At 48.6% G+C, this 19,103-nt stretch overlaps 8 protein-coding genes across 8 annotated transcripts; 1 reads left to right on the forward strand and 7 right to left on the reverse strand.

Annotated features, from left to right (window-relative positions):
- Window positions 1–2,687: 2,687 nt before the first annotated feature.
- On the reverse strand, window positions 2,688–3,386 carry HD556DRAFT_1195014 (uncharacterized protein; the record flags this gene model as incomplete). The annotated part of the gene is made up of 1 exon (XM_041296259.1): window positions 2,688–3,386. A coding segment is annotated over one exon (699 nt), but the record flags the coding sequence as incomplete, so codon positions are not given.
- Window positions 3,387–3,765: 379 nt separating this feature from the next.
- Window positions 3,766–4,885, reverse strand: HD556DRAFT_1228412 (PIN domain-like protein; the record flags this gene model as incomplete). Its single annotated transcript, XM_041297220.1, has 3 exons — window positions 3,766–4,362; window positions 4,416–4,659; window positions 4,725–4,885. The coding sequence occupies 3 exons, from the start codon at window positions 4,883–4,885 to the stop codon at window positions 3,766–3,768; spliced, it is 1,002 nt and encodes a 333-aa protein (XP_041165469.1).
- Window positions 4,886–5,732: 847 nt separating this feature from the next.
- HD556DRAFT_1228670 (Formyltransferase) lies at window positions 5,733–7,131 on the reverse strand (the record flags this gene model as incomplete). Its single annotated transcript, XM_041297241.1, has 6 exons — window positions 5,733–6,143; window positions 6,193–6,294; window positions 6,344–6,637; window positions 6,687–6,769; window positions 6,822–6,896; window positions 6,951–7,131. The coding sequence occupies 6 exons, from the start codon at window positions 7,129–7,131 to the stop codon at window positions 5,733–5,735; spliced, it is 1,146 nt and encodes a 381-aa protein (XP_041165470.1).
- A 1,048-nt stretch (window positions 7,132–8,179) lies between these two features.
- HD556DRAFT_811094 (uncharacterized protein) lies at window positions 8,180–9,439 on the reverse strand. The gene is made up of 3 exons (XM_041311697.1): window positions 8,622–9,439; window positions 8,261–8,531; window positions 8,180–8,211 (listed from the first exon to the last, which is right to left on the reverse strand). Exons 1-2 carry the CDS (start codon window positions 9,136–9,138, stop codon window positions 8,404–8,406), a joined length of 645 nt encoding a protein of 214 aa, XP_041165471.1. The 5' UTR covers window positions 9,139–9,439; the 3' UTR covers window positions 8,180–8,211; window positions 8,261–8,403.
- Window positions 9,440–10,518: 1,079 nt separating this feature from the next.
- HD556DRAFT_1429833 (FAD/NAD(P)-binding domain-containing protein) lies at window positions 10,519–11,967 on the reverse strand (the record flags this gene model as incomplete). Its single annotated transcript, XM_041304854.1, has 3 exons — window positions 10,519–11,278; window positions 11,331–11,801; window positions 11,858–11,967. 3 exons carry the CDS (start codon window positions 11,965–11,967, stop codon window positions 10,519–10,521), a joined length of 1,341 nt encoding a protein of 446 aa, XP_041165472.1.
- Window positions 11,968–12,348: 381 nt separating this feature from the next.
- HD556DRAFT_1438323 (uncharacterized protein) lies at window positions 12,349–14,352 on the reverse strand (the record flags this gene model as incomplete). The annotated part of the gene is made up of 5 exons (XM_041305834.1): window positions 12,349–12,717; window positions 12,771–12,994; window positions 13,049–13,406; window positions 13,455–14,252; window positions 14,299–14,352. The coding sequence occupies 5 exons, from the start codon at window positions 14,350–14,352 to the stop codon at window positions 12,349–12,351; spliced, it is 1,803 nt and encodes a 600-aa protein (XP_041165473.1).
- A 343-nt stretch (window positions 14,353–14,695) lies between these two features.
- HD556DRAFT_1304426 (uncharacterized protein) lies at window positions 14,696–15,507 on the reverse strand (the record flags this gene model as incomplete). Its single annotated transcript, XM_041299677.1, has 2 exons — window positions 14,696–15,181; window positions 15,232–15,507. The coding sequence occupies 2 exons, from the start codon at window positions 15,505–15,507 to the stop codon at window positions 14,696–14,698; spliced, it is 762 nt and encodes a 253-aa protein (XP_041165474.1).
- A 643-nt stretch (window positions 15,508–16,150) lies between these two features.
- HD556DRAFT_1429834 (uncharacterized protein) lies at window positions 16,151–18,868 on the forward strand (the record flags this gene model as incomplete). The annotated part of the gene is made up of 6 exons (XM_041304855.1): window positions 16,151–16,291; window positions 16,344–16,628; window positions 16,678–17,027; window positions 17,202–17,523; window positions 17,577–18,435; window positions 18,489–18,868. The coding sequence occupies 6 exons, from the start codon at window positions 16,151–16,153 to the stop codon at window positions 18,866–18,868; spliced, it is 2,337 nt and encodes a 778-aa protein (XP_041165475.1).
- Window positions 18,869–19,103: the final 235 nt, after the last annotated feature.

Consider the following 19,103-nt stretch of genomic DNA (forward strand, 5'->3'; position numbering starts at 1 on the left):
GAACACCCTTCCTTGGAAGAAGCCACCCCAATTACTGAGTTCCTCTCTATGACGTTTCCGCAGCCTCCTGCTGCTGGCCCATCATAAAAAGAACTAGGAGACAAATAAGGAGGTGAAGGCGGCGACGAAGATTCGCACGACTCCCCCGATGCGTCTTCATCAGGGTCGTCAAAGCTTTCCAAGATCCTTGCGTTGTCCGGGTCTGCGACTGGTCTAAGAGACTGACGACCCAACCGAAAGGTCATGACAGATGGTATTGGAGGGTCCAGGTCGGTGACGGACATCGTCATGCTTGCATTCGGGGGAGGCGTATGAATCTGGAAATGGGCCATCATCTGGGACATGACTAGACCCGTCTCCATGTCGGAGTCGTCAGGATATGTATATTCTGCGGATGCGCTGTCTGGTGACACTTGCTCCTGTCCAGTGGGACTTTGACTACCTGGGTAGTCGAGTGACTGAATGTCGAGATGAGATGTCGGGTTTATTTGCTCATCATCCTGGTCACCGACCCATTCCCTGCAACTGGGGAGAATGTGGGAGGCACGAAGGCTAGTACGAGAGACCTGGGATGAGAGAAAGGTGGAAGAGGCGAAATAGTCAAAGTTTTGGAGGTCGTACTGGGCGGAGGTTTGGAATGCGGAGGTTGTCCTCTGAGAGGACTCTGGATATCCAACGGACTGTGATGATGAGGGTGACAATTGCTGTTGGTGGTCATTCACTTCAGGCTCGTTGGTAGTACACGAAGCCATGAAGTGTACACTGAGGCCTTTGGGAGAAATGTCGCCGTCACCAAGATAGGAATATTGTTTGGATGTGCGAGGACGGGATGACTGGGTATCCGGTAACAAATGCTCTTCGGTGCCATCAAAAGGCATGACTATGCCTGATATTTGACCAAGGAGCTGGGGCACATGCCCTTGGCCTCCCATAGAGCTAAGTAGTTGATGGCATGAGCGTTGTTCGAAGTGGAACAAGGATAAAAGAATGTACGAACAGTAAGGGCAGTTGACTACCTTTTTGTACCGTGGGAGGGAAGCGCGAAGGATAAATTCAGAGAAACGAGGTGTTCTAACTCGGGGCGTCCAGGGCAGTGGTAGGAATCTATGTGAGGAAGAGTGCCGCTTTTTGTTTCGCCTGTAGTCAGATAAAAGCCGAGAGGCGTGTGCTCTGCGTGCGTGTCCATCAGTAAACATGAGGGCTCTCGCCTTGATCTTGCGGGGTGATATGAACGAATTGAGAGACGTGGCTTGCACCGTATGGATACTCGGAATTAGAAAAAGACCAACCCCCCCTTCGTTTTGAGAACTAACCCTATTTGACGCTCCATGTCCTTTATTAGTTATGAATTGAACCTGATCCAACCCAAACAGCAAATCTCGTCAAGAATCTTGTAAAGATTTATCATATCCATCGTTCCGGAATTCACTGCCCTGGATACCAAGCAGAAGTGACTTGACAATTAATGACACCGTTTGGCAATATTTTAACGAGGCAATAGCCTAACATTGCATAACATCTTCCATCGGCTGAAAAAAATATCAGAATCATATACCTCCAGAACCAGTTTCATTGGTGGGTAATTATTACTCCCATCGGGGGGATGGCTACGCGGGCTTTCCCCTGATGGCAGCTCATTGTCGTTTGACGTAGTGCTTTTGTGACTAGGAATTTACACTCCGCGAACCCCGCGTGGCAGAGGTACGACGTTCGCTGTGGGCCCCAACCATTGTCATTGTGAATAAAATTTAGACCTGTCAGGATGCTAATTAGCGCTCCGAGATTGAGATTGTCAAACAAAACACAGTGTTCACAGACGGAATTGCGTAATACTGACTTGGTACCGGCGGACGGATTGTCGACGATTACTGGTAAAAAAAAAAAAAAAAAGTCCTTACAAATCAATCAAGCTACGCATTCGACGATTAGATTCCGCTTTAATTAACGGATTTAATCTGAAAGTATACAACTGCACTAGATGCCTGCATGCACAGCATGTAAACATGAACCGATTTCATGCTACAAAAAAAATTAAATTAGTACTTAACTGCATGTTCGCCGACCTCATGTATTCCTACTCTGGTATCTCGGTCATCCCTCATTCCACCAAATAAAATTATATACAGTGATGGACGTGAAGTAGATATCGGAAATAACGAGCTTGAATGCAGAATGCAGTGGATTCAACCTTAAAACGCTTTGCGCCTCTCGCGCGAACGACTGATTTCGTAAGTAAATTAATGAACCTTCCGATAGTAGCACCGAACAAACCTAAATCGTTCAAGACCATTCCTACTATCGTCTCTTCTTAGCCGAGGCCAGGCGACTTACCGATCACAAATTGTGGACTATTACGAATCCCCGTACCTCCCACAGCCTTCAGGGTTCTTCCATCCCTAGATGCTACTGCGCTAGACAATGGAAACCTGACCTTGGGCGGTGCAGATCCTACCCGAGTACGACATCCAGGCTGCCGGCCATCTGGAGTGATCGTGGTCTCGCGCCTTCTGAGCACGCTAGTCTTCTATAAGCGATTAGATAGGTCAGATTACGATGACAATCGTCACGGAAATGTTAATACGTACCGAAGTGCGTAAGTTCTTGTTCAGGGCCCACTTATTCCACCACCCGTTGGCGACTATCTCGGTGCGTTTTGCGCGTGCACTCGCCTCGGTCACTGTATCTTTTTCAGCCGATCCATCTATGTCAAATTCGTCATTCGTACCGTTGTCTTCCGGAGTAATAGGACCAGTAGTGGATGATGATGATGCCGAAGTGATTATATCATCATCGATTGCATCGATATCCCAAGGCGGTTCAATGTCGAGAACATCACGCAAGTCAGGTCCTTCGATTTCATCGGCAGAACCAATGTCATTCATCGGCGGCGGCGTTTCCCGAACGAGGATACTAACTTTCTCTTTCTTAGGCAGTAAACATTGATGCAAGGCATGTCGCGTGATTGTTCTCACTGCCGTGGGGCTGGGGACGATATCAGCGCCGAAGTCGTCTCCGTCACGACGATCATGCCGTGCGGGGTTATACGGCCGTACAGGTGAAGAAAGATCAGGTGTGGCTGATCGGAAGTAGGATGGGGAAGGTGACAGGTACCCATCTTCTTGTGTAACAGGATCCCGGGGCTCTTCAAGAATTTCGTCCAATTCCTCGACTACTATAACGTTGTCGGCATGATCGGGGAGATTTTCTTTATCAGATAGGGGGTGTGGGATACGTGAACTGGGCATCAGATCGTCCTCGGGTAGTTCCACCTGCTGTTGTGACATCGATGGAAAGGGGAAGAACCTTGAATGTGTGAGGACAGAATGGTCTGTGGAAGACGAAGCCTGATTTATTTTTATGCGTTTTGCAGCGAGGTCTTCGTCAAGTATATCAACAAGTGTCCTCTTTCCGCTACCTTTACCGGGCACTGCCGTTCTCCTTGTTGGCGCGGAATTACTACGAGTAAGGGTAGCTTTTGGCTGTGGAGCTGTAGGAATACGGTCAAATATATGGGTGTCATTGGCACTGAGGACGGAAATACCGAAGAAGGTAAGCAATCCGCCACTCTCAGGCTCGGCTTTTGCTTTGCCCTTTCCTTTGACTGAGCTAGGCCGATTAACATTGTTGGCCTGAAATGGGAGGGGCTTTACTGTGCGAGGTACGAAACTCGGATTGATATCGATCATCGGCAGAAGTGTCACTGGATCAACGTCCCCTTGGGCCAGTTTTCTTGCCAAAGCAGGTTCTATGTCACTTTGAGAGAAATCAATCAGTCCTCAAGTCTCCATCAAGCGATTTTTCAGAGACTGACCCTCCGATATACGATTCCTCTTTATTGCCCCACTTAACTCCCGTGGGGATCTCTGTCAAGTTGACCAGTCTCTCATCCAGGGGACAATAAACACGCTGGTACAAAAACACCTTCTCCGCCAGATTATATGCTTCTAGATACCCTTTGGGCACAGACTTCTTCCCTTCAAGTCTTATAGCTTGCACGACCTGCTCTACGCTCCTATACTTCCGTAGCAAGGACCACGCAGTCTTCAGCCCGATTCCTGGAATGCTCGGCAGATAATCACATCCGCTAAGGATAGCCATAGCTCTAAACTGAGCGTCCGACCATCCAAGAAGTGATATACCCCCTTCAGCAGCAGTCACTGATCCAAAGTCCTCCCTCGAGATTGAGACAATAGTGCTTGAAGTAGAGTCCAGCTTGAAGAGCACCTTTCGACATCCGAAGACAAGCAAATCCGAGTCTTCGGTGATGATACCATCCACAAGACCAACACGCTCCAAATACGCCATTTGAGCGTCGGCCTCATACGGTGCGACTATGTATGGCACATTCTCTGCGCGTAGGGCCTAAAGTGAAGAATGTATCAGACGAATGTCTAGCCCAAGAATTGACAGCAAACTTTTATGAGTTGGTACGCCATCTGAGGAGTCACATCGATACATTTAACAAAGTATTCCCGGGCTTCTTTGTGTCTTCCCTGGGACGCCAGCGCCTTTGCCTTCGCAAGGTTTTCTTGCCTCCGCTGCCTGCGTTCAGTCTCGGTGCCCAGCTTTGCCGGCAGTGGCCCACCGTCGAACACAATATACGGACGAATTTTGTGATGGCGCAATAAGCGAACACGCTGCATAGCATAATCAACATACCTAGTTGAGAAGATGAGCATACTGGCAACCGCGAACCGCCCCGGGACAAGCAGGAAAACACTGACTTCGTAGAGGGCTTTCCAGTGGCTATCTCAGTGGCACAGGCGTATACACCTCGGTGAAGCCAGACATAAGCATCCACCGCAAATGTTTGACCGGCGAAGTCTGAGAGGTGTCGGTGAAGCTGGATTGATTTCAGCAAGGGTAAAAGCCCAGATATTCCCATGATTGAATATATGTAGTTGGGCGCACTGAGTGGCTCAGAAAGCCTTAAGAGATGTGCAGAGTATTGGGAATAGACGACTCTTTGGATTAGTAGTACTGTAACCAGTGGACCATTATGAACAAACAAGAACAAAGAGACGCGTCGCGTCAAACTTGAAACTTGACAACGCATTTCATGACCGCGACACTTAACATATCTGAGTTGTCCATGGCATAGATGGCCAAAACACATGTCGTCGTCGTCATCACTCATCAATCATTATCAAGTGATTCAAGTCTTCTTCAGGTGATGGTAATCATATTGTTTGGAGTTGTATTCTTTGACTGTGATCAGGGACATAGCCTACTTCGTTCAAGTTGCAAGTGGTATCAGTCGGTTCGCATCCTCCACTCGATCTGCCGCCGTTTGGCCATTTTTATGCGCGCAATATTAAGTACTACCCTAGGATAGTGTCGAGGTCGTTGTCGGGTGTTTGTGGAAAGGGAGCTTATCGGTGGCTCTATCGCAAACCCCTTCAGGTTTACTGCAGGTGATGCATTACATGTAATTTTTTGCGTGCTGATCGGGCCGAGCTAACACTCATTGGACAAACCTACCACACACTTCTTCGAGGGTTGTAATACAGGCACAGGATTGGACCCGATACAATCCTAATTTACTCCTGAACCACATGCATCCACACGAGGCACTTCAGTGACAATCATTATCCATAGACCCGGGATTGTGGCGGACCTTTCCCGGACTGCGCAGTATGCTTCTCTGAATATGAATCAAACCCGGCCTCCGTAGCAAGCGCTCGAGAATCACTTCTTTAAGAGTAAGTGATATACCGACATGAAAGAACCTTCTAGAGAAGTTTCAGCATACCCTCGTGCAGCACACCTAGCCCCTTAACCCCATTCCACCATTCCTTCGCAGTCAGAAGGGCACGATCTTGTGATTTTAACTTTAAAACACTCAGCCACTTCCCGTCAGCACAATTTATAAGTATTGTGCGTGTGTGCGGCGAATACATTGCCCAACCAGGCTCGACAGGACTCAAGTCATCATGGCTCTTGGAGACACTGAGATGGTGCAGCTGAAGAGTGCGTCCATCGGGCATCGTAGTCGTGATAGGACGTTGATGTGAAATGGCGCGAGAAAGTCGGACTATGTCCAACGCAGTTTGGGACGTAAAAGCAACTCGTGCATCCGAAGCGGATATTGCAGAAGCATGTGGTGTGATAGATGAGACTGGAGGTTGCGGAATGCTGCTAGCCTGATGGAAGCGTAAACATTTAGAATCAGCCAGGTTTTCGTGCACTAACCTTTCCTAGTAACATATCCCGAAGTACTGTGACGAGTAAATCTCCTCCTATTCGGGCCAGCTCTACCGACATCAAAGGAAATGTCGCGTTTTCTGGAACAACCTGCAGCAAGATGAATTACGCATGATTATTTGCTCGCCGTATTACTTACCATGCTCTTGCAGGCCCACACGCTTCCCGCATCAATCCCTTCCTTCTTCTCCATCATATCAATAACGCACACACCTGTCACATTTTCTCCTCGCATCAAAGCTCTTTGGATGGGCGCCGGACCTCGATATGCAGGCAGTAAGCTTGGATGAACATTAAGTCGCTGACCTGGTAGAAAGACATGCAAGAGCGAAGGGCGGAGAATACGTCCGAAGGAAGCAGTGACAAGAAGACGAGTTTCACTGGCAGGGTCAGAGAAGTGGGCTTCGTTGGTATTCGTAAATGGTGGAGGAGGCTGCATAGAACATAAGAGCGGTTCAGCAAGAAAAAAAAGTAACACGCACCATCCAATCCCTGAAGTCAACCTTTCGTCGTGGTATAGTGTGAACTGGAACCTCGAGAGATTCCCCAAGTTGTTTAAGTGGAGCTGTTGAGGCGGCCGTAGGTATGTTACTACTACGAAAAAAATGCATACGCACAAATTGACAAATGAGAACCCCGTCGACCAGTTTTCACGTCTGGGTTAGTAGCGATTGAGATGGACTTCCAAACATCTATATCACCGATCAACATAACCTTGGATTGCCCATGTCATGAGCTACACTTACCTCGGGCGTCATGCAATTGCTTGAAGACGTTACAAGAGAATTCGTCGCGACCGAAGAACAGGATGTCGAATGGCTTCTTTGCGGCAGTACTACTATAGAAATGGGCGTTCAAGCAGTTTATTAACAGGCGTCTCCGCGTGGAATTGACCCGCACAGAGTTATAAAACGATTGACTGTGCATATCCGATCTTCGATGGACACCTACACACCGAAGCTGATCTGCAAGGTGGTAAGGTATTAGTAATTGGAGGAAAGTGGGTCACGCAATAGTGGCAAGGCATCCGCCGAGCCTTCGGGTCGGCGAAGCTTTCCTCGATTTCGCTTCCTTTCTTTGGTACAATATGTCCGGGAGGTTGGCTAAGAATTACATGCGACAGGTGATAGGTTTGTTTCCCTTACTGTTTCACCCGGGCCAGTACTTCCAGCACTTCTTCGCGCTCGTCATATTTACTTGTTGCAGCAACCTTGCTCACTTGTAGTCATACTTGCTTCTTATGCCCGCCAGCAGATCTTTACATTTAGAACTTGTTTTGAGAACCAGGCTAGTGTCTCAAGCAAAACTCTTTCATTCTGCCACGTGGCATGGCAGAAGTCAAATCATGCTGTGCAGAATGTGGCAGGCCGAGGTTCCATCAAGGTTTTGTACAAAGACATTGGCAATGGTGCCAGCAGCGCACAAAAACGAGTCCTTGGTAGGTAGCAATTACCTATGCATCATTGACAATAAACGTTGCAACGCAGGGCAACGGAGAAAAAATACTTTTTATCACCCAGTTTTAAAGAAGGATGGACAAATGGCCGATTGGCTCTTATATCCATCCTCGGATGCGGGTACCGGGACCGTTCAAAGGAGAAGCATAGAGGCTCTTATTGCGGTACTCTGAGTCACCAGGTGCGTGCGCATCAGATCACTGCTCTGACAGTCAACACGATTTAGGTACGTACGCTTGAAGATTCGCTCAGGGACATGATCACGCTGTATTGCTGAGAGCCCTGGACGAGGTAAAACTGGTGTGGTAGAAATCTCAACGTGCGCTGGTGATGACGGGGAAGGCGTCGGCATCCAGTTGACATCTATGATCCATTGAAACAAGACACCTTCTGTTGTTTAACCTGAAGGTCTACAGGAGGGGAAACGCACCCTTGGGTTGGAAAGCAGTGATTGTGGGTCCTTTCTGTTTCCTCCTTAGGATGCCAACCTCAGCGTCAACTTGACAGAAAGTAACAGTGGTGGAGGGAGAATGGATACCATCCACATTTTCTATGATGTTGCGTCAACTCCGTCAATGAGAAGTCAATCGACTCCCTACCCTTGCAATTTATGTATTCCCGAGATGGGGGTAATGAATGCAGTACCTTGGTGTCGGAAGGAGTAGTAGTCCTAACCCATTGGACACAGGGTGACGAAGTCTTGAATACGTCAGAGTCCTATTGGTCAAGAGACGAGCACATGTCAACAATCATGAAAAAACGGTGACGTCGAGACATTGAATAAATCCACCTGGAAGCGCCCAACCGAAATTGGTGAAGAACACGGGGACGGAACTACCGCATCATTTTCATTATTCTGCGGGATGGTGTCTTCATTAGTCAAGAACATGCCGTACGTTTCCAAATGTCATAAGAACATGTGAGCGTCAGAATGTAAAGTCATTAGTGGGACTCACATACCTTGAAGCTGCATAATACGATGGCCCACCGCCGCCATCGCTTTTGCCCGACGAGCTTCTTTGGCAGCCTGGTCCGATAATCGAACGCCATGATGTACCTTTACGGCGTCTAGTGTAAGAGAAGATACTCTGGACTGAAACGCCCCAAATTTCCTTGTCATCTGTTCGCGCAAGAGTGCAACTTCTTTCTCGGTGCGATTTTGATCTTTGACCTGGTCAACGATCTGACCACGAAGGTGATCCAGCGATACACTGGTCTTAGTATCATTTATCGAAGCCAAGTCCGAAAGTTTTTGAAGGTCCTGACGCAAAGCAGCGTAGTCTTTCTTGCACTCGATGTGTTCCTGAATCTGAGTAGTGAATTGAACACGAAGACATTTCTGGGGAGCGTCAAACTCTGTGTAACTCCGCGCGCGTTCAGCAAGTGGTTGGCGGTCTGGACTAACGTGGATTGTGCACGGCTGCAGTGTACCGACCGTGTCACGCAGCGCGCTCACTTGACCCTCCTGGACGGTCATGATGCTGGACAGGTGGTGTAATTTTCGACCCAATTCCTCGCTATCAAATGACGCCCTGGTATGTGTCTGCAATGCTTCGTCTTTGAACTGTGCCAAAATCGATTCATGAGCGTTGATAAGATAAGCAAAGCGATTTTATACTCAACTGCAGACAATGATGACTCGAGCGAGGCAACAGAACGACGCAGCGACAAGATGTCTCGTGAGATAGAAGCCAATTGACCTGAGAAGAGGAGGAGAAACTGGTAGAGCAGAGCAGATGATGCAGTGGAAGATGTTGTGTCCGAAAAACCCAAAAGATAGCCAGAGTCACGGGTGGAAGGATCTTGTATGAAGCCTTCAGTATGATCAAAGAAGCCCATATTTGAAGCGAACGCGCGGGTGTTCGACGGTCCGCACGAAGAGCCGTTTAATAGTCTGTTGGACGGAAAAAAGATGGCCGTGTCGGTCAGACCAGTGGCTAGAGACACTCCGCGAGCCTCAAGGGCAGAGAGGAAGGCAACAAGGGAAAGAAACTGAAGAGGATCAACAGCCATGCTACAGCTGATCGAATGGATAGAACTTCCTACAGAAATTTGTGAGGAAACGGACTCGAGAAATGTGGAGACTCAACAGATATATATATTGAATCGAATCTAGACTGGTCTGCTTCATGATCGGTCAGTTCTAAAATCTGTGCTAGGTCTCGACTCTCCAGTAGAGAAATCTGCTCCCGGTACTGAGTACTGAGTCCTTGAAAGGGAGAGAATGTAAGTGTAAGTCGTCAGGCAGCGATAACAACAACAAGACGAAGAGTCCAAGCCGTCCACCATCGTAAGTCGTTGTGCTGTATAGCACATCAAGTCGAGATCGAAACGTCGAGTCAAGGCATAGATCGTATAGCTGAGAATATGTATATACGCGTAAGAAGATATTGACGGCGCCATATAGTACATATGACACGCATAAAATGTTCGAGCCTGCCAGGTAGTCGACATCTCCCGTACATGACTAGGACCTGATTTTGAAAACGTCCATTGATTTCTGACGCAGATTACAGAACTGCCATTCAGTACCAGTAAAAAAAAAGCTTTCACATCACTTGTAGTATTAGCCCCGTGACGGTAACATGGACGGCGAACATTGAAGCAACGGAGATCAGTCACTTTGGTAGAGTCGCTATATTGGATCCAGAATCAGATAGGCTGGTGACTCGATCAGAGGTCAAGTGCTATTTCCGACGTGCAGCCCGGCTGGCCGGAGGTTAATAGTGAGTATGCGATGTCTTGTGGAAGTGAGGGATACATTCCTTTACGATAGTAGTATATAACAGTTGAGCTAATACTACTCGGTAATAATGTGTTAGTTTGCACACGAGAGGCGTGTCACATTGCGCTATGATCACAATTTTCCCAACGAGTCCTTTGGAGTCCTGGCATAATCCAATACACGATACATTAACTCTACCCAATCCTGCACCCCATTCTTCCCGACGTCTCTCAACCACGCAATTGAATCTCCCGACTTCTCCAAATCTTCCCATCCCGACCTCAAATCCACTTTTAGACCGTATAATTCTTTCTCCCACTCTGTGACTTTGATGAGCGGAGTCCCCGACCCCATGCCCTGCGCAAATTGATACATAGCGTTTCGATAATCCCACTGGTCTTGCCCGTCGAATCGGATCCAGGCCTTGGCGACGGCTAGAGGTGTTGAAGCACCAGCGCGTTTAATTTTATCACTATGAGTGATGATATCAACTGTTTCTGCGATAGGATCTAGAGATGAAGGATCGGAAAACGTTCGCACAATCGCATATGCTTGAGCCTCCATGAGTGGAAACGGCACGACCTTTATGAGGAGGCCCATGAAGGCGATTGACGAGATAGGATATGGAGATTGAAGCGGAAATAAACGCTTTGCAAGGGGAAACACGTGGTAGGTTGAGTTGAAAAGCTTGCCGGGAAGTAATGGAGGGAAGTCCGGTGGTATATTGTTGATGATCATGGACGCTTCCTCCAAGAAGGGGAAATGCATACAGAATCCGGTTGCCAGAATACAGTAGTCGATATTATCTTCCGTCGTGCCGTCGTCAAAAAGTGCTTGTCCGTTAGCTTTGAGTTCGATAAGCCGACCTCTCCGGATGAGATTTTCAGGGTCTCTTTATGCCAGGGACCGTGACAGCATGAATAACCACCGAGGAAACTGTGCACATCTCAGTAGCGATGTGCTCACCGCTGGGTCCGCCTCCAACAACAAGTATTTTGTCCCCAAGAAAATCAGGTTTTCTATACCATGCAGAGTGAGAGGCTCTACCACGTTTCATCCAATCTGCCAACCCTGGCAGTTCTGGTATGCGGGGTAAATGATAATGTCCATTTGTGACGATCAAGTGATCATATGCAAAGTGTCCTCCATCCGAAAGGGTTACTATCCACTGAGTTGATTCCCACCGTGCATCTAATACTGCGGTATCGAACTTGATGAGGGGCATAAGATTGAAGTATGCAGCATACGATTCGAGATACGTTTGCACTACATGTGCTGACGGAAACAAAGGAGTCTCTGGCGGAAAGGAGTAGCTGGTATATGCCATGATAGGATGAGGCACATTCGTGGTTAATGAATCATAAAGAGCCGTCACAGGAGCATTGTAGTCGTCAACAACCGGCGGTGAAGGCAGCCTGAACGGGATAGTGCTCGGTAATTGTTGATATTTTTTGGAGCAGTGTGAACTCACCATATTCCCCCAACCTTTTCCCGAGTCTCATACGCGATGACCGACTGTGACAGAACCTGATCGAAGGGTAACCACGTGACGTCTCCCGCCTTCCATTGAACCTCGAACATTGCGTCAGCTCGGCTTCCCTTATGCGATAGAATCCGGTCGACGGCCCATTCTCGTTCCTGAGTTTCAAACTCAGCGACCTGGTTGTCCAGGCGTCCTGGGAACCTTCATCTGAAAGTTGAAAAACCCAAAACGGACCTTTGAGTATCCTTCGAGGCTCCCACCTCGAGTTAAATTTGGTTAGTGCGCGCTTGTAGTGTGTTTTCGTCGCTTGTAGTTCGTAATACGCTGTTTTAGTCGTTATTACACCCAAAAGAGTTTTATTGATGTGTTGGTAACAAAAATTGAAAAGATTATCAAGCGGTACATAGCGATAGTGAAGATTATCTAGTAGTACATAGTGATAGCGAAGATTATCTACATGTTACCGAAGCGAATGTTATCTATTCGTCGTCGTCGTTCGAATCAGTGAGATCAAGACCCATGCGCTCACGACCCCGCGTCACGATAAGTTCCTGAAGCCGTTCGTACCTTACTTTCAGAGCAGGATCTGCTCGAATGCTGTCAATCAGCACCAGGATCGCCTTGTAGGTGTCATAGAACTGCTCTGCTGAAGCATCGACGGACTCGAACCTGCCCGTCCGGTAAGCTTTCAGCGCATTCTGCAATGCAGCCCCAGCGAGGGCGATCGCGCTGTCGAGTCGGAGGGGATCAATATACTCGTAAAGTCCTTTCTGCCAGATGACGTCGACAATCATCTCGACAAAATAATCCGCCTCCAGCAGCAAAAACCGTTTGATGCCGTCCTCACCCTAGTCAGTTTGTGAATAAAAAATCAGCACACGAACATCAGAAAAAGACATACCAGCTCTGACTTATGCAAGAAGTTCAAATTCTTCAATAGCTCCGGGACTAGCACTGCCTTATGGGCGACCTCCTCGCCAGGTTCCGAGGATATAGGTAGTCGTAGATTGAGTGCCGTTTGAACGATGTTGGCGGCGTAGTCTCTAAATACCCGCCGTACATTCGACATACATGTCACGAGCTCTTCGCGAACGGACTTTTTTTTTTCGAATGGTTTATATCGAACTTTTTAAAAAAAAAGTGTTAGTGACGTCATGAATGAATTCAACGAAAAATTACCTTGACCAATGATAGAAATGCGTGCCTTCTTGAGGGCTTTGTCTAAGACAGCCCCCCGTTTTTTTCGTGTCGGCGACACAGCGTCCCTCCCTTGCATCATCATGCGACGTAATTCTTCTTTCGCGGAGAGTTTGATGGAATCGATGGTGGGTTTATCGAGTTCTACGGTGAAAACCGAATCAGGAACCTCATCGTTAGACGCATTTGGCGCTTGTGCGGTGGTTTCGGGTGGTGGGGGTGGTGCTGGTTGAGGCGCAGGTGCGGGTGCGGGTGCTGGCACTGATGCTGGCGTTGGAGGTAGGTGCCGGTCGACCGGACGCGTTCCAAGCCGGCCAACAGTTTGCGACGTACGTAGTTCCTATAGTATTGTTATATATTATCATATATTAGAAAAGGAACGACTTACATGGATGACCCCTTGAGTAAACTCCCCGCGTTCAGATTCCCTCTCGCGAGGAATTGCGACACCGACGACCTGAGGACGTGGCTGCGCGCGCGGGACACCAGCGTCCCCGAGGTCCCAGCGCATATGTCGTCGCACGCCGTGGCCATGGAGGTCGAGTTCTTGATGCACGGGTCGAGCATCGTCGCCTTCGTGTGGTTGGTCTTGAGGCGGCGGCTGGAATCCCTGCTGCTCAGACCCTCCCTGCTCGAACCCTCCCTGATGCTCAAACCCTCCCTGATGCTCAAACCCTCCCTGCTCAAACCCTCCCTGCTCAAACCCCTCCTGCGGCTGGTAGTGGTCCTGCGGATGATAGTCGTCCTGCGGCTGATTGTGGTCCTGCGGCTGATTGTGGTCCTGAGGCTGATTGTGGTCCTGCGGCTGGTTGTGGTCCTGCGGCTGGTAGTGGTCCTGTGGATGGTAGTGGTCCTGCGGCTGGTAGTGGTCCTGCGGATGGTAGTGGTCCTGCGGATGGTAGTGGTCCTGCGGCTGGTAGTGGTCTTGAGATGGGTGATATTGGTCTTGGGGCGGCTCGTAGCCGCCCCCCATTAGGTAATCCTGCGGGTTGAATGAGGGCGGGAAATGGGGTTGGGGCTGGAACTGAGGATCTGTTTGGAAGGGAGGGAGTTGATTTGGATCCATGCTGGGGGTGCGATGTACAGATTCGGGTGTTTGTGGGCGATCTTGAGGCAGACCGAGTTGGCTTGTGATGTCGCGCCCTGAGGCGTTGAGCGACAAGTTCTTTTTTGGTCGTGGCGGTGCCTAAATCATGTCAGAAATGTTTGAGTGTTCGATGGAGGGGACTCACTTTTTGTTTGGCGGATGTCCTTCGGGGTTGAGGGGCTGTTCGTCGAGGGGCCATGGGATCTTACTGATGTACCAGCTATTTACTTACCCAATGTAGCATATATTCAAACATAAAGAACCGTACACGTTGAGTATAAATCGGAAAGATCATACATAATCTACAACGCATTCGACATAAACGGAAAATGTGGACAAGTCGTGGTGATGGGCTGAGGTAAAATGCCGCACAACGATCGGATTGGAAGGCATCAGGATTGGATAGGAGGCGATATAGGCGATACAGAATGAAATTGGGGCGATAGGAGGCGATAGGGATTGAATTGTTCGGTGTCAGATTGACTGAACATGTGTCGTTAATAGAACGAAGAAGAATGGGAAACTAGCAGTAACGTACCTTCCTATTCATTTGCTCCGTAAACGAGGTCATCCGACCCCCCATCACTGTGGGAGTCTGAGGAATCATGATCTGCCACGAGTTCGTCAGGGGAAAGTTCCGTGTCACTGCTGTTTGCAAATGGAACAACACGCTTCCTCGCATGAGTCGTGAACTGTCTGTACTGCTCATTGGCGACATCGAGATCGTCCAATTCTTCCGCAAAAATTGCCTCCAAATATTGTTGGTCGTCTTGCAAAGCAGGGAGTCCTCGATCGCAGACCAGCTGCCTGAAGAACTCCATTTCAGTCTCTGCACTCTTAAGCTCCTCTTCCTGCTCTTTCTGAAGTGACTGCATAAACGACCTCTGCCTCTCAATCAACTCGAGTTTCCAGGTCGTGTGTATGACCGCATGTCTCTTGTCCTGAGCTGACGCCTGTTTGACTAGAGCGGCCTTGCGGAAAGTACTATTGGATAGATGAGATAAGCTCTTTTGGAGTAGCTCTTTACCCTAGATCCTTGTTTAAGTAAAATCACGGGAGTGGGAAGTGAGATAATTACCTCATGCAAGTCTTGCTGGGAGAAATATTTGTGTGAAGACTGCATAATGTGCCTCTTCGCAAAGGCAATCTCATATGGGGGAGAATTATAAACGAGGCGCGGCTTATACTGAGAGCGGATCTTTTCCCGAAAACGATGAAGACGGTCTTGCCTTACCAAAGGGCCTGAACGATTGAGGATGTGGCCAGAGGAGGGACGGCCTATGCGTTGAGATTTCTTCCGAGGGAGCGAAATTATGTCGGACTCGGCTGATCCGAAGGATGTAAGAGGGGACATAGGGGACACCAACTTGGAACTAGAGAATGCTGACGCTATGTCGACTCGAGTTGAGGTTGTGGTCTCGCAGTCAGACAAAGGAGGGGGGGTTATGCGAGTGTTAGGTGCGTCCATATGCGGCTAGAGATCAGTGACTAGACTTGCCCAAAGCTCAAGGACGGGGAGTATTATACTACAGTTGAGGGATATCGCTATGAACAACAGGGTGCCAAGCGGAGTTTGAAGGACTTTGCAACTTTTTCTCTGTGTTGGCAGTGTAGCACCATAGGCTCATTGGCTCAAGCAGGTGAAGGTCCGCATTCTTCCAGTGACTATGGACGCTAGCAACCATCATTCTGGGCCATTCATCGTAGATGGCAATTTGTAAGTTTCTATTCCATTCTAGAATTGATACTTCAGTAACCACATCAGATCGTCTATTGCAAAATGCCCCCAGTGTCAAATCGTTTTGCCTTCTGCTGAGGCAGTGTTAGAACACCTCCAGACAACAAATGGTTGCTGGCCTCCGGTGCAAGATTGCCGTATTCCTGTCCCACCCGCGTTCCTTCGATCTACTTCTGAAGCAGGAAAAGACCGCATCTTTGGGCGGTACCACCCATCTTCTGGCTATATATTTGGAAAGGCGCCAAACACCCTCGAGGCGATGGAAAATGACCAGTATGCTTACCGCCGACGTCATGCTCCATTCTATCCCTTTCAAGACCAGGCAGAGTTTGACCTTGCAAAATTCCTTTGTGAACGCTTAACGCAAAGTGATATGGAGCGATTTCTCAAGCTGGATTGGGTTTGTCTGGAGCTGTGGAGTATGGGCTAGTGTACTGACCTTGAGTTTACAGGTACGCCGAGCTGGTCCGTCGTTCAGCTCCAAAGATCAGCTACTTGCATGGGTAGCTTCTCTTCCAACCGGACCAAAATGGCGTTCAACAACCCTTGAAATGACCGGGTACCCAACTATCCAACCGATAAACCTCATCTGGCGTGATGGCTTAGAGGTAGTGCAAGATCTCTTTGCAAATCCAATTTTTGCGAACCACATGACATATGACCCGCACGTCGTGGTCGATGGTGGTGAGCGCGAATACAGTGAATATTTTACGGCCCAACAAGCATATGAAATTCAGGTAAGTTTGATGTATCATTCACAGTAGTCTACTGATGGCTTCGGTACAGGATCAACTTCCCGAAGGCGCTACCATTGTTCCGATGATCGTTGCATCTGATAAGACACCTGTGACCCGGCATACGGGAGGACTTGAAATGCACCCTATTTTTGTCACTATTGGCAATATTCAATCTGACGTGCGGATGAGAGCAACATGTCATGCTTGGCGATGCGTCGCATATATGCCGATTCCCAAATTCGTTGACGTTCATCCTGACTACCAAACCATTCTCAGCCAACGTCTATTCCATAAGTGCATGGACATCGTCTTCGCAGACGCTAAGGTCGCAGCCATGGTGGGCAAGTTCATGCCTGATCCAGCCGGACATCTACGACACTGCTTCACACCTTTGGTCGCGTACACTGCGGACCTGCCAGAACAGCAAGCTATAGCATGTGTCTCGAAGGTCGCTTCTCCTATCACATTGGCCACGTCTCAATCTTTTGGTGACACCTATCGCCATCCACCACGCACGAAAGAACATACACTTACGGCGATATACAACATCTGTCAACGGATCGATCCATGGAGGTTGCGAGAATTCCAGGAGGAGGCCAAGGCTCAATCATTAAGTGGCATTCACCAGCCTTTTTGGCGGAATTGGCGGCACTCAGATCCTTCTCGCTTTCTGGTAGGGGAAATTCTGCATACCTGTCACAAGTTTTTCTTTGACCACCCATTCAAGTGGTGCAAAGAATCGGTGGGGAAGGATGAACTCGATCTCCGTTTCCGAAGTCACCACAAGAGAGTAGGAACACGCCATTTTTCATCCGGAGTATGCCAGATGAAACAAATGACTGGTCGGGAACATCGGGACTTGCAACGCACCTTGGTTCCTTCTATTACTGGGGTCGTGCCCCCCCGTTTGTCCATGCGATTCGCGCTTTGATCGACTTCATCTATCAGGCCCAAAGCCCTGTTTATTCTGACAGCTCTGTTGATTCCATGGTCGCCTCGCTCAAAGAGTTTCATGATTATAAACACGCAATATTAGATGCAGGCGCGAGACGAGGCACCAAAGGAACACTCAACAACTTTATCATCCCGAAGCTCGAGCTTTTGCAGAGTTTTGCTTCGTTCACCAAGGACACTGGCGCTCTCATCCAATGGACTGCTGACGTCACTGAGCGTCTTCTCATTACTCATTGTAAACTCCCTTTTGAGAGGACATCGCGCCAGTCACGTACCTTCACAAAACAAATCGTTGACATTCTCAACCGCGAGGAGTCGATGCGGCAATTCCAATTGTACCTCTTCCTACGGATGCACGATTCCCCCCTCGTCAATGCCATAGTTACAGAAGAGCAAGAGGTCACTGAAACTGACCCTGCTCTTGCGTGGATCGCCCGCGTCGCACCTAATGATCCAAATCAACGGTGTTTTGTCGGGCCATGCCCAGTTCGAAACCACTTTTTGAAGGGTATCCTGTCTTCCACTGCTACAGCTGCCTTTCACGTCACTGTTACTCCTGATCGAGCCAAGATGTCTCTCAATGAAATCCAGCAGCTTTACGCACTGCCAGATTTTGGACAAGCGCTTTCTGATTATATTACGAAGGCTTCCGGCAGTCAATTCACGACAGCGTGGAGCAATGATCGTGGTCGCCTCAAGACGTGGAATAAGTTTCGATTACAGCTGCATTCCGTTTTTCGCTCGCGGATGATCATGCCTAGTCAAGTCGTGCAGGCTGCCCCACCATCAGAACAGTTTCCTCTAGGAAATTGCGATGCTGTGATTACGCAGTCGATACACGGCGACCAGACAGGTAAATAATATTTACCTTATCTTGGCTGCATATTACTGATTATTGTTACACAGTAAATCGTATTGCTCAAGTGCGGGCAGTCTTCCAGCCCATTGCACCTCACAACGTCACACTTCCCCACTACCTTGCGGACCAACCGCTCCTCTATGTCCAGTACTATGAGATCGTCGGGGATCCAGGCAGTCAGCGTGCCATCAGTATGTATACGGTGGCCCGAAAATATTGGGAAGGGCCCACAGGCCAGCGGATAAGATTGGGTGCAGTCATTCCTCTCACAGATGTCACGCATGCGGTAGAGCTTATCCCTATGTACGGCCAAGGCGCTGACCGTACGGTGGGTGCAGCAACGAGTATGGAGGTATATGAGCGTTTTTATCTGAACAATTTCTCGGACAAGGAGGTGTATCACTCATTGCGCTCAGATTTGCACTAGTTACATTTAGTCACATTCTTTGTTATGTTCTGATCATGCAATTTCACTGCGTCGTGTTGTCTGTTTTTTATCTATTTGATCTCAGATTAAATCAAGCCCATCTTTTATCTTCAGTGAGATGCGACAGATTATCATTGATCAAAACGTTCGGTTCTCCATCTCTCGTAAGTTCAACCGGCGAAATAAAATAATAACAGCAAAAGCATCTCCACCAATCGCCTGAGTGCGCTACTGA

This window comes from Suillus plorans (genome assembly GCF_016647745.1).
Source record: "Suillus plorans strain S12 chromosome Unknown HD556scaffold_6, whole genome shotgun sequence".
Classification (NCBI taxonomy): Eukaryota; Fungi; Basidiomycota; class Agaricomycetes; order Boletales; family Suillaceae; genus Suillus; species Suillus plorans.

Excerpts from the sequence above, each read along its gene's own strand:
- HD556DRAFT_811094 (XM_041311697.1), bottom strand. The coding sequence starts at position 9,138 with ATGACCGTCCAGGAGGGTCAAGTGAGCGCGCTGCGTGACACGGTCGGT. Across the intron at positions 8,532-8,621 it reads TCGTATTATGCAGCTTCAAG|ACACCATCCCGCAGAATAAT; the intron begins GTATGTGAGTCC and ends TGACTAATGAAG.